The 14,237-nt window shown below is 52.9% G+C and overlaps 1 protein-coding gene across 1 annotated transcript in view; it reads right to left on the bottom strand.

Moving 5' to 3' along the window:
- The window catches only part of LOC115300137 (sorting nexin-29-like), a 283,725-nt gene that overhangs the window by 147,061 nt on the left and 122,427 nt on the right, over positions 1-14,237 (bottom strand). The window contains exon 4 of the mRNA XM_029949758.1: positions 738-793. Within this exon, the coding sequence (XP_029805618.1) occupies positions 738-793 (56 nt within the window). The remainder of the gene's footprint in view (positions 1-737; positions 794-14,237) is intronic.

The raw sequence follows: 14,237 nt of genomic DNA, 5'->3' as shown, positions 1-14,237 counted from the left end.
TCTGCCTGGCTTACTTCACTCAGCATGACACCCTCAAGGTCCATCCACTTTCCTACAAAAGGTCATATGTCATTCCCTCTCATTGCCATGTAGTACTCCATCGTGAATATATACCACATCTTCTTGATCCATTCGTCAGGTGATGGACATTTGGGCTCCTTCCATGTTTTGGCTATTGTTGACATTGCTGCTATGAACATTGGGGTACACGTGCTCCTATGCATCAGCATTTCTGTCTCTCTTGGGTAAATCCCCAGCTGTGCTAAGGGGTCATAAGGGAGTTCTATCGATAGTTTTCTGAGGAACCTCCACACTGTTTTCCAGAGCAGCTGCACCAGTTTACATTCCCACCAGCAGTGTAGGAGGGTGCCCGTCTCTCCACACCCTCGCCAGCATCTATAGTCTCTTGCTTTGTTCATGTTAGCCACTCTGACTGGCGTGAGGTGGTATCTCAGTGTGGTGCAAAATTTAAATTCTTATGCGATAGCTTCCAAGCCTTCAACGTCAGCCAGAAGAAGTGATCGTTTTCCGAAACCCGGAAAGAGAGCTACAGCACATCTGGAGGCCGGATGTGGGGTGCAGGTTAACAGCCTCTCACCTCGACCATAACCAGATCGGCCTGTGCAGATTGAAACAGTGACTTCTGTTTCCCCCTGTGGACTTCCGAAACACAAACCAAACCACAGAGTCCTGCTTCTAAGGCGCCCCCACCCCGTGAGCAGATGCTGTGGACTTACATTTCAAAATCCGACAGACTCTGGTCTTCGGATGTTTGACTCAAATCTCCAGGCACCTGGCATCAGGGGAGGGGGAGGGAGAGAGAAAACGCATCATGGTTACCGCAGTTGGCATAATCACGCAAGAATCCTGCCTCCCAGTGATCCGTGAACACTTCCTGTTCAGAATGAGGTGAGAAAACAGTTACTGGAAAACAAGAAGAGACTTTGTGTAAGGATGGTTAGAGATGGTGTTAGGGTGATAAAATTATGTCACCATGAGGGATCTCAATTATCTTCACAGAAAAAGGACTGTTAATCCTATTGAGGTAATAGCAGGCCCGCAGTATCGTGTAATTTCGGAGCTATAAAGGCCTAATTAGGATGTGAGATGCAAGTTACCAAATGAGCAGCGGAACAAATGACCACAGTCACCATGATGAGTGCACAGACACCGCTAGGACGTAAACACCAAAGGCCACCGTCTGCCCCCTCCCGCCTCAGTCCTTCCCCCCGCCCTGATGCAGGAGCACCTGGAGGCCGAACACAGCAGCTGCTCCTGACTCAGAAGGGCCCCAGGAGAAAACGATTCGGTCAAAGACACTCCACGGCCTGGCAGCTACCCCGTAAAGCAGATCGCAAAACGGTCAGCACTGGGAGGACTTCGGGAGATGGTGGTGTTAGGGTCATACGCGGGGCCTGAGCTTCTGATCGAATGTGAAGTGGCCAGAATCTAAGGATGTGGATGGAAACCAAGAGGAATGAGTGCAAAGGGGGAGGGTGTGGGCGAGCAAGGGAGAGAGCATTTCCTTCACACACTGCACCTGCCACAGCTTTCCTGTTCCCCATCATCTTCATAATTATTTGGGGGGGGACGGGGCAGCCCCCTGCTTCACGATGAGGACACAGGCTCAGGGAGGCTGAGACCTTGCCAAGGCCAGACGGGCAGGAAGTGGATCTGAATTCTGATCTGTCCAACTTCAAAGGCTCTCCTGCTACAGACCATCAGCAAAGAGGGAAAACCCACCACTCCAGGGTGGAAGGAGAGGAGACCTGAGCCCTCTCCTGGGGGCTAGGGACACCGGAAGGCACTCCGTGGGTTCTCTCCAAGGCTGGAGGATGCCACGCTTATGGAGCCTACACTCTGGTGCCACGTGGCTCAGGGCCAACCCCAGCCCCAGCCATTCCTGACCCTGCAGCCGTGAACAAATCACTTACCTCCTCTGTGCCCCACTGCCCTCCCCTAAATAACAGGGAGGACGGTCCGAGGACTCAGACATGAGCTGATGCCCACCGAGCGCGCGGGACAGGGTCTGGGAGGCAGGCTGTTCACAGAAACTGCACTGTATTAACAGTGCAGCCGTTACGGAGAAAGGCTGTGTGTTCTGTTATCCTTGACATCAGCACCGAATCCAACCCGCCAACCCAAGGAGCATCTCCCACCCGCACACAGCAGCCCAGAGGGTGACGCCCCACCTGGGCTCTGGCCAGATGTATGCAGCCGAGCAGTCAGAATGGGCACCGTGAGCAGGGTTGGCCAAGAAGCTGCTACTGAGAGATTCCTTCAAGCCCAACAAGGCAATACAGGCTTACTCCCGCCCTGAGAAAACTCCAGCTTTAAAGAACAAGGAGCTCATTGGGCTGGCTGGTGTGGCCCTGCAGCCATGGTGACTGTCACTCTTCCTGTGGGTGGCCATGAAAAGAGGTGGTTTCATCTACTGGGGAAGCCATGAGGCTATGCCCCACGATCCCTAGGAAGAGCCCCATCCTCTGGCCCACACCCCTCACTCCTAGGATTTCTCTAGAGCAAAGAACCAAAGCCAGAGACCAAACTTTACATCAAAGATCACTCCTCTTTCCACTGCTCTGCCAAGTTGAAAAAACCCTTTTTCAAATCACTGAAAGGTCCGACTATAGAGACATGATTCAGGGAACATGTCTGGATGAGATGGTCAGATTTTAAAAAATGGGTTACACATGCACGTTCATGAGGGTCGGATCATGAAAATAACTGGAAAAATATAGAAGAACGTTAACAGTGTCTATCATTGAAAATACAGGAGTCGGGGTGGGGAGGAAAAGAGGCCGAATTCTCATTTGCTGTATCTCCATAAAACTAAAATAATCTATCTTTAGAATGAACTGCTTTAGAAAAAAAACTTTTGTGATTTTCAAGAACAAAACAGCTTTCCCTGTGCAGTCAGGAAGAGACGTCCAGGAAAGGTCAAGTGAAAGCCTGAGCAGGGGCAGGTGGTGGGTCTGATGCACCACCTTCAATGTACACGCGGAGAACTAACTTTGCATTGGTCTGCGTTTGCACGGAGAAGGGCTAGCAGGGACATCTAAGGCTCCGAGGAAAGGGCACCCAATGGGCTCCAGGGTGTGGGAGTGGGGGCCCGGGCAGCCGGCGCAGGACACGGAGATGAGGCTATTTTGGGGTGCCTGGGTGGCTCAGTTGGTTTGACATCTGGCTCTTGGTTTTGACTCATGTCATGATCTCATGGTTCATGAGATTGAGCTCCATGTGGGGTCAGCTTCGGATTCTCTCAGCTCCTCCTCTGCTCACACATTCTGCTCTCTCTAAATAGATAAATAAATAAACACTTTAGAAAAAAGACAATGAGGGGCTCCTGGGTGGCTCAGTCCACTTAGCATCCGACTTTGGCTCAGGTCACGATCTCACAGTTCACAGGCTCAAGCCCCCATCAGGGCCTCTGCTGTCAGCACAGAGCTCACTTGGGATCCTCTCTCTCCCTCTCTCTCTACACCTCCCCTGAGCGCTTTTACTTGCACTCTCAAAAATAAATGATTTAAAAAAACCATTAACAAGAAGAAAACGAGTTTATTTATTAAACAGCCTATTAAACATCATTTGAGTTTTGAAATCATGTACTGCCAATTAAACATTTAGATATAAATGTATTTTCTCACCAGAAGAATGTTTCTGATAGATTTTTAATGGCACAGCAAACAGCTCCTTGCCTCTGTTTCTTAAGAAGCGCATGGAGCCACAAATTCTTAAGCACGACTCAGGATGTCCACGTACCAGTAAGGTCAGAGGGAACGAGGGGAAGTGGACACAGGGCACCGGGAGAGCGAGGCCGCACGATGTGCCGTAGGCATCTGCACTTTTCTGCACTTTCTACGGTATCAGTGCATCACTCGTGTAGCCACAGACAGACACATACTATATGTTAAGTGTGTCCCGTATGGCTGTGCAAAGTAAATAAAATACTCTTTCCAATGCCAACCCTGCCCTGCAAAAGGGTGTCATGCTAAGAGAAATAAGTCAGGTGGAGAATGAAAGGTACCTTATGTTTGCACTCATAGGTCTAACAGGAGACACCTAATAGGGGACCATGGGGAGGGAAGGGGGGGAAGAGTTAGGGGGAGGGAGGGAGGCAAAGCATGAGAGACCCTTGAATACTGAAAACAGACTGAGGGCTGAAGAGGGAGAAGGGGAGGAGAGTGGGGTGATGGTCATGGAGGAGGGCACTTGTGGGGAAGAGCACTGGCTGTTATATGGAAACCAACTTGGTAATAAACTATAAATAAAAAGGTAATAAAAAATAAATAAAAATAAAAATAAATAAATTTGCATTTCCCTGATGACTAAAAAATAAAAAGGCACGTGGCTGGAATGCAGAAAGCCAAAAGGAAGTGGAGACTCTGCTTCAAACGCTCTGGAGTCCAGGACGGAAAAGGATGCAGGAAGCCCTGAAGGCCACCACCATGCAGACACCACCCTCCCCTGGGCGCCTCCACACGGAAGCCCGTGGACACGGCCGGGACTCTAGCACCTTCTCAGGCATGGCTGTGGGGCAGTTCTTGGCCTCTCTTTTCAGAGCTCCCCCCTTGGCACCGGGGTCTGGGGAAGGTTCTTCGGGCACGAAAGGAGAAGCAGGTCGGCACAGTGGAGGAGGGAGCCCCGGACGGGGAAGATGCTGCCACACCATACGTGCGCCAGGATGCCATCTTTGGGTCAGCCTGGTTTCACACTGGGAACGAACAGGCTCGGGCCCAGGCAGCTGCGTTCACAAGAGGGAAGGTCCTGACTGGATCGACCCCACAAAGCCAAAGGGCAAGGACACCAGGAGGACCCAAGGAGAAGAGAAGGTGAGGGGTGAAAGACAGACATCACTTATAACGCTAAGAACAAACAAGATTCTTCAAGAGAGAATTGATTCTCGTAAGGCGGTATTTTCTTCACAGATAAGTCAACTCTCAGCGGTGCTGATTTTGAGGCAACATCTTGGACAATGAACCTAAGTAGATGGGAAGTGTTAAACCCTCCTGAATTAGGAGCTTTGCTTCTCATTATGGGGCATTCCTGGTATCAGCGAGCCAGGAGACACTTTGGTGTCTGTGAGTTCCGGAGAGTCTGGCTAGAGAACACTGTCAACTTCCCGGCTCTGCAGAGTGGGTCTTGCATCAGACCATGCTCGACAGCACCTGCAGGCTGGCAGCAGATGCCCCCACTCAGCCGCCACCCTAGCGCTGTCCTCTTGTGCTGTGCGCCTGGACTGACACCAGACATCGTCTGAGGCTTCCAGTCCTCATCCAGAAAGTTGATTTTACTCCCCGGTCTCCCAATGAAAAAAGTGCAGGGCAGGGAGTATTTGGTAAGAACAAGCAGCTTTCTTTGGACACAGGCCACAAATATCCCTGGTAACCACCCGAAGCTGCACGGAGCTCCTGGCGGGACACACCTCTGGGAGACAGCCCGTGCTTGGATCGCCCCCAGCAGGGGCCACAAACCAGCGTTCAGCAGCAGGATGTCCTGGTTCACTCCTCCCTGGCCCTGCAGAAAAGCCAGGTCCCCTCTGGCCTGCGGTCTGGGGACTCACACGGCAGGACACGGCTGTGGGAGAGGCAGAGGCCACTGCTGGAGAAACAGAGCAGCCAGGATCCCGGATCCTCCGGAACCAACCCCCCAGGGGCCGCACACGCGTGGATGGGGGGAAGGGGGAGGCAGGTGAGGCTCACAGAGGATCCGCTTCTGGGCCTCGTGAGCAAGGAAGCTTCCCCAGCCTCTCCGGACTCAGGATTTCCCAGGCTGCTTGGGGACCGGGGAGCAGACACCGGCCAGCTCACCCTAGCCCCTCACAACTGGGCCAGGATGGAATTGAGACACGGATGTGCCCTGGCGTTCTGACCTGGAATTCCCCGGACCTAGGACAAGGGCTCAAAGGACAGAGGTTTTGCCAAAAAGAGTAACAAATGTACTGAGTAAGTGCTTGTTTAAACGGGAAGGGAAGGAAGGAGGAAGACACGACAAAACTCATCAAGCGAATGCCAGAGCCACAGGAAAAACTGTTCGCTCCTCCTACTTTCAGAATCAGGACCCAAGCAGGAGCAGCACAAGTTGACAGAGAACCCTCGCTGTCCTTAGAGCTGCCCTCATGTCCAGTCCTGAGGGGCTGCAAACAGAGACACGCCCCCACTAGGCAACGTCAAAGGCTCCCTGCTGTACAAAGTGCTTTCACATCAAAATCTCCTCGTCACAGCCCTCTGGGCACAGAGATCATCCCCCTTCCACACCCAAGGACGAGTGGACTCAGCTCGAACAAACCAAAGAGACAGAGCTGCCAGGAGGCCAACACCAACTGCCACCCGACTGAGCGCGCCATCTCGGACGTGTAGCTCGGCTGAGCCCCAGACAATGGGATACGGGGTGCAAAACCACTCAGTCAACCCACAGAACTGGGAAACAGAAGAAAATGGTTGTGTTTTGACATCATCAAGTTCTGGGGTATCTGACATACAGCAATGGTAGCCCAGAAAGTAACATTCCCAGGGTCATTCGGCTGGTCAGGGACTGAGGTGGGAGTCGAAGGTAGGGGGTCTGGCTCCACGTCTTACCACTAAGCTAAGCGGCCTCCCGCTGCAAAATGCCCAGTCTCTGCCTTCTGCTTCTGCACCTGCACACGGACAGGCCCAGAAGACGGAGTAACCCAGATTCACCTGGGGGGAGGCTCTGCCAGTACAGAGACCTCGGATGGAGTGAAGAAGGCCTGGGAGGACTCAATGACTCACGAGGGGACGTGCACCAGTGTACAGGTGAGTCCAAGATCCCAAGCCTTCCTTAAAGCCTGTTTTCTCTGATGCTCCCAGGTGATTTCTGGCAGCACCAGGCCTGGAGGAACAAGGCACAGGCCTGACTCTCCCCAGGAAAGCCCAGGTCCTTTCCCATCTCTGGACACACACGTCAGTCTAGAGAGTCGGAGCAGAACACATCAAGTCTCAATGGACTGACAAAAAATTGGGTTTTCTGACTGTTCGACACGTCACCTGGCTTCAATAAACCCCGGTTTCTTCTTCACCTACCCCGTGGCAACCCGTGAGTGCCCTATTAGAACGAATCAACAAAGACGGGAAGGACCACCCAACACGTGTGGAATGCCTACTATGTGCCAGCCTATTCCCATGTGTAACCCTCAAACAATGTGTAGAGCAAGTGACATCTCAAGTCATGTTCCGGGGCACCTGGGTGGCTCAGTCAGTTGAGTGTCCAACTGCGGCTCAGGTCATGATCTTGCAGTTTGTGACCCCACGTCAGGCTCTGTGCTGACAGCTCAGAGCCTGGAGCCTGCTTCCGATTCTGTGTCTCCCTCCCTCTCTGGTCCTCCCCTGCCCACACTCTGTCTCTCAAAAATAAATAAATGTTGAAAAAAAAATTCACGCCATGTTCCCCTATCCCCTTCCCCCTACCTGTCTGCACACCCTTCTAGACTCAGCTAATACATGCACTCCCGGGAGACCTCTGCCTGGACTGCAGAAACTCAACAGCCCTCCACAGCCACCTGTGGTTCATACTAGGCGGCTGGCCAGGACTTCATCACGGTCATTGTGCGTACCGGTCCCTCCTTGCGAGCTGGGGACACGTGCACCGTGAGTGGCGGCAGCCTCGCCCAGCACCTGCTTGGCACATCACAGACGCTGCATTAGTATTTGTGACTGACGAGATGGGGAAAAAACATGAGCTGTCTTTCCACACTGAAATGTCTATTTTTAAACTACTTCGGAGCAAATTTGCAGTCCTCACGCATGATCAGGATAACTTGGTTTGGAGTTAAGAAAAACCAAAGGAAGAGAATTGTATTATCTCTCTTCTAATTACACGGCTTTCAGGTTTACTGCTCAGAAGAAAGGCAAAAGGCAGACATTAATGGAGCAGCAAACCTGTGTCCCCATCACAAAATGACACCCATGATTTATGTTTTCCACAGTTGCTTTCTCTGTCATTGATCTTCTTGAATAGCCTTCCCTTAAGCAATTAACTCTCACTTTGTGCTGCCAAACACAACTGCTTCCCAGCCCACCTGTACCCTCGCTCTCTCACCTCCTTTAACAAGGAACGATGCGTGCCAGGGCACGGCTGCCCTCCGGTGTGGCTGGCCAAGCCAGGCCCAGGCCCGTGCTTTCAGCACAAAGTCGGCCGGGGCTTCCTGGGCCCACGGAAGGCCGCCAGCCTGAGTCTGGACCACTTTCAGGCTTCTGGGTTTATCTATTCATTTGTTCTTTTGTTTTACAAACAATCAGAGGCATTCGCGTAGTTTAAAAATGAGCTGAGGTCAAAGACTCTCCGTAGGGAGTAAGGAACTGGCAATAAAGAGCTTTCAAGAGCTTTTTATGTCCTCCTCCGGGAAACCCTGGAAGTCTGAACCAAGGCGGACTATTACATTTCTGTGGTTTAGGTTTTGATGTGTCTGCTTCTCCCAAAAGACTATGATGATCTCAAGGACAATATTCCCAGAGCCCGTCCTGGTACCAGGCGATTAGTAATTGCTCAATGTTCCCAGTGGACAGAAAGATGAACATATACGGGAATGGATAGGGGTGTCTGGGTGGCTCGTCTTGATTTCGGATCAGGTCATGATCTTATGGTTGGTGAGACTGAGCCATGGTTGGTGGTGAGGCTCTGCACTGACAGGGTAGAGCCTGCTTAGATTTCTCCCATTTTCTCTATCTCCTCCTCCCCTGCTTGTACTCTGTCAAAATAAATTAACAAATGTTAAAAAGGAAAAAAGAAATGGATAGATGGGTAAATGCAGGGTCAGAGGTCAGGAATTTCAGGGAAGGAGCATGAGAAAAGTATGCAGGCAACGAAGAATGGACAACTAGTTTTTCTCTAAGTAATAAAGACGCACGAATAACGTATGTCACTCACTTGCACAAGGACATACATCGCGACACCGCTGACGGCCGTGAGAGCCAGCGAACTCGTAATGACAAACAATAAGTGACCTCTGGGGTGTAATGTCAAGTGACAAAAGCAAAGACACAAGACAGCGGGTCAGGTAAGGTACAGTTTTCATCAACGACTTAGACAGACATGCATACGTGCTTTTGCATCTACATCAAGCATTTCTAGAAAGACACAGAAGACACTGCCAACGGTGGATGCCTTTACAGGATGGGCACGGAAAAGGGTGGGAGGAAGACAGTTATTTTTTACTGTACAGCTTTATACCTTATCAACTTTTACTACACACAGGAGTAAGCTGCCCTTTCAAAAAATAAATGTAAAAGCTGTTGACATTTTATCTTAGCTTTCATTTACTTTTTTTTTTTTTGAAAGGAAGAGCGAGGGAGTGAGTGGCAGAGGGGTAGATCAAGAGGGATGGAGACAGTCCTAGGCAGCTCAGCAAGGAGTCAACCCGGGGCTTGATCCCATGACCTTGGGATCATGACTTCAGCCAAAATCAAGAGTGGGATGCTCAAACGACTGAGCCACCCAGGCACCCCATTACCTTGAGATTTTAAATGAAAACTATTCCATGATGGGGGAAACAGGACAGTGACCATGTCTGAGGTAGGGGTGTAGGGACCGACCAGGAAGAAGCCTCAGGGAACATTCGGGGTAACAGCAAAGTTTTGCATCCTGGGCTGTCAGAACTCAGGGAGCATACAATGAAGATGTCCATATTTCACTCTATGCAAACTTTCCACCCAAAGATTTTTAAAAAAAGAAACACTGCACTCTGGTCAATGATATCCTCACAAAAGTCTTTTGGAATATACACTAATATCTGGAATTTAATTTGAAATGCATTTTTATAAATTATTTTTAATATTTATTTTTGAGAGAGAGAGAGCGAGCACGCAAGTGGGGGAGGAGCAGAGAGGGAGACACAGAATTCGAAGCAGGCTCCAGACTCCGAAGCTGTCAGCCTAGAGCCCGGTGTGGGGCTTGAACCCACTAGCTGTTAGATCATGACCTGAGCCTAAGTTGGAAGCTTAACTGGCTGAGCCACCCAGGCGCCACGAGAGCAGCGACGGCACCTGCACAGGGGCAGGCGCGGCTCATTTTCAAGTAAACGCGAAATGACTCTGGACTCTCTCTTCTCAGGTGTTTCATTTCTAGTGCTTATACATACACACGCCACACCCTGGACACGGCTGCAGGCACCCGGGGCGGGGGTGGAGGGTCTGCTTCTCAGGAGGCTCTGTCCTGATAGTTTTGGCTGTGGCGGTCCTTGGGGAAAGACGCAGGGTCTAGTGTCTCAAGGTCAGGCCAACCTGGGCCTCGCCACTTATTAACTAAGAATCCTTGTGCCTCGTCCTGTCTGCACGCTGCCCGGTACACTGCCCGCTCTGCCAGCGCCACTCCACACCCTCCCACCGCCCCGCACTGAGACCACGACAGGAAGGCAGATGGCTCACAACTTCGCTGTCTTCCCCTTGGACTCATGTTTGATCAGAACCCACTTTCCACTTTTCAGAATGCACCCCATCTCCTCCAGGCACCTCGACGCCTGCTCGCCAGCCACTCCAAGCAGACTGCCCCGGCCCCACTGGGGAGTCCTGGACACTACAGCAAACCGTCGGCTTTCTCCCAGCTCCCTGCACTTTCTAGAGCCTGTCAGCCACACCACGAGGAGCAGGGCACTGACAAGGCCTGCTTTCCCCCTGGTGCCAGAGACACGAGGACTGAACTCGGCCTCTATTGGTCAGAACAGAGACCTGGGCACTGCTCTCTCTTCTCTGCCCCGTCCTCTCTTCTGGAATAAAGGCTTATTTTCTTTCTCACCCTTCACCTCTTCTCTTATTTACACGGCTCTGGCACCTGCATTTGCCACATGTTTGGGAACAATTTATCCCAGGCTACAAATGTATCCATGAACTTTCCATTCCTTGTGGTTTCAAGGCTTCCATTGGTTTTAAGGCAGGCCCCCTCCTCCTGAATGGCGTTTTACCAGGGACCCCAACCTCAGTGGCCGCACCACACCTGCTCAACAGGCCAGTCATCTGGTGGCAGTGTATGAGGGGCTCAGGGCAGGGCAGGATGGAGGGCACGGACAGGCCAGCCAGCTGCCAGCAGCTGCCAGAGACATCAAGGCAGGCTCTTCTCCCTGGAGCCCCCAGATGAAGGCAGGCCCTGCTAGTGCCCACACTTGGACTTCGGCCGCCGTGACTATGAGACAATGGATTTGTGTGGTGTGGCTGTGAACCAGCAGACCTGCAGTCCTGTGTGACGCTTACCCCCCTCTAGCTCCACGCCAGGCCCTGTTATGCCTGAGTTTTACATACAGATGGGGACGCAGACTCTGAGAAGTGACCCGACTTGCTTAAGAGTGCAGGGTTTCCAGGAGAGGAACCAAGCTGCGTGGGGTCTGGAAGCCACACCAGAACAGGACACAGTCTTCCAAGAGCAGGCGCCCACCGCCGGCATCTCCAGCCCCGCCTTTCCCAGCGGTGCATCAGGCAGATACCACCTCCTGGCCAGGCTGATGACAGATGCCATGACAGAAACTACATCTGGCATGTGGGATCCCAGGGCCTGACATACAGGAGGCACCTGGAAAGTATCTCAACGAATTCATAATGAAGGGTCACAGCGTCACTCACTGGTAGGGATGGTCATGTGCAAAGACTGGGGAGGGGGCGGCTGGAAGCCCTGTTCATCCCTGAGGAACACGGGGACCGGGGACTATACAGGGGCGAACCGTCTCCTGAGTTCGCTCACCTGCCCCCCAGCGCTGCGCTGTCAGCTCCTGGAAAGGCCCAGCGGTGGGGGTGAGGACACCCCCAGAGCAGCGCCTGCAGGCGAGGGGCCTTCGCAGACACAGCCTGCAGGACTCCCAGATGATGGCACTGGGAGAAGAAGTCGAGAAAGGATTCTTGGGGCCGGGCTCTCTCTCTCTGTCCTCAGACACGTCAATGGCACATTCCGGAGCATGCCTCCAGCACAACTCTCACTGCGATGCTCAAAACTGCAGACAGGCAGTACCTCCGTGATGGCCCCTTCCAGAAGGAAGGTCCCGTGCAGGTTCACTGCCCCACTACCCCCCACCGCCCGACCAGTGCCTCCCACGGCCGGCTGGACAAGGGCCTCCCCACCACGGGGCAGCACCCACTCACCGGTGCTGGGATCGAGGAAGCCAGTCACCAAAACCCTCAATTAGAGCCCCAAACTGTTAGCCACAGAGATGGGACACCAGACACGGTCCCGCAAGGAAGAAGTCTCCCTGATTTTCAATCCGTTATCAACAAGCAATAAATCATGACGTTTTGCTAATTAAAGACACCAGGCACGGTGTCATCTAACAGTCATTCTATAACCACATCTCCCAACGGGGAAGGTTTCCCCAATCCTTTTAAAGGGTCAACTTTTCGAGAAGAAGTTTCTGGAACCAAGTCAAAACCATAGAAGCGCACAGTCCTAGCCCACAGCTGGCTGCCCCCTCGGCTTCTCACGTGCCCGGTGGCAGCAGTAAGTCACCCAGCTGCCCTGAGCTTGTTTTTCCCAAGGAAAGGGAGGGCAAGATACGGACGTGGACTCTGGCTGGCCGCCGCCTGGCATCCATTCTCCTCCTGGGAAATCACCTTACAAGAGATCTGCGTGGGGAAAACCCTATGCCGTGACCCCAGAATGGGCACGAAACCCCTTAGGTCAAAGAGCACATCCTGTCCATGTGGTTCCAGTGACTGGTTCAAGACTGGCCCAGGACCAAGCTGGTTTGATCAGAGAGGATGTTGGGGGTTTGGGGGGCAGCGCTGGACAGAGTCGTGTTCTTTCTCTTGACGATGACTGCGGGGGGGCGGGGGGTGCAGCCTGGCACCACTCCTCACCAAGTGCTGAACTTTTCCGTTATCCAGCAAAATTCCCTGCTTTGCTGAATGTGCTTTGGCTTCAGTTCTGTGCTTCTGCCCTGAAAACATCCTCACCGGCCCCTCCCAGCTCCAGCATTAAGTGAATTCTAGATGGTTCCCTACAAAGGTCAAGCCCTGAACATGAAAACCCAAAGGAGGCCCCTCCGTTTCCTGCTGCCAAGACGAGACTATAAGCGATCTGAGGACACAGATGTGGGTCTCCCCTCTGATCCCCAGTTCAAAGCACAGCACTCGCAACTTGGGAACCTGAGAACCTCACGACAGGCCAGACGAAGGCGGGTCAGCCGGGGGCCCCAAGGTGAGCTTCACCCGTCTGCTCAGCATCATTGCCACGGCCATGACCACAGCAGCAGTGCCCACCAGCGGTAACCAGACGCCGGGCTCCAGGGCCCTCACATGTCCTCTGCTGGAACTCTCACCACCGCCCTGAGAAATGCCCCCTGCTCAAGTCACCAAGGCCACCCACCACGGCTTTTTCCCGATGCCGGCGAGGCTGCCCCTGCCCTCCCACCTGCAATGAGGTGCATCCGTGGGGCGTGCTTTGCCAGTGAAGAGAGAAGCGATGTGTGCCACACCCGGGTGGAGGCCTTGAGACACTGCGAGAGCCTAGCCAGGCTCTTGCCCTCTCTGTGGTCCAGGTCTGGGTGTGAAGATGGTGCCGATGCAGGAGCCCAGCCAGAAGTGTGGACACAGAACAAGGCTAAGATGGGGACCTTTGTGTTTTCTGTACTGACCGTTTGGAGCTGTTTGTTACTACAACACAACCCAGCCTCCTCTGACTAAAGTCCTACACCCATTTTACAGATGGGAAAAGTGGAGGCTCAAAGAGGTGACATGCCTTGTCCACAACCATGCGGTCACTGAGGCAGAGAGGCCTACAGAGCACAGGAAGCCGCGGCCACTGTCCCTCAGGTCGTGAGTGGTGATTCCACCCCGAGCAGAGCACAAGGCCCAGACACCACGTTCTCCATGCCAACAGTATGTGAAGTCTCCGGCAATGGGGTGGAATAAAGCAGGCAACAAGGAGGGAGGGCCGAGATAAGACAGAAACAGAGCTTCCAGGCTGGAGCGGGAGGCCCTGCACACGAAGTCCTGCTGGGAGCTCAGGGTTCTCATCTCTGCACAACCTGCCGCTGACTTCTATGTGGTCCCCTGAAGAGAAGCAGCCATGTTGACCCAGGTGCCTCGTGACCAAAGAGTGAAATAAAACCACTTCCAAGATGCTCTTTGTCCACAAAATCACCCGTGATGGCTTCCAAGTGGCACATCTTCTCCCAGTGAAGGACCTGCGAGAACTGTCCCCCAGGGGCGCCCCTGACGGTGACAGGGACGTGACGGAGCGGATGTGTTCAGCCAGCTTCCTGTATTGAGCAGCCTCCCCAAATGCACCCTGGTGGCTCCCAG

This window comes from Suricata suricatta, chromosome 8 (assembly GCF_006229205.1).
Source record: "Suricata suricatta isolate VVHF042 chromosome 8, meerkat_22Aug2017_6uvM2_HiC, whole genome shotgun sequence".
Lineage (NCBI taxonomy): Eukaryota > Metazoa > Chordata > Mammalia > Carnivora > Herpestidae > Suricata > Suricata suricatta.
The sequence above is the reverse complement of the archived record's forward strand: the minus strand, read 5'-3'. Positions and strand labels throughout refer to the sequence as shown.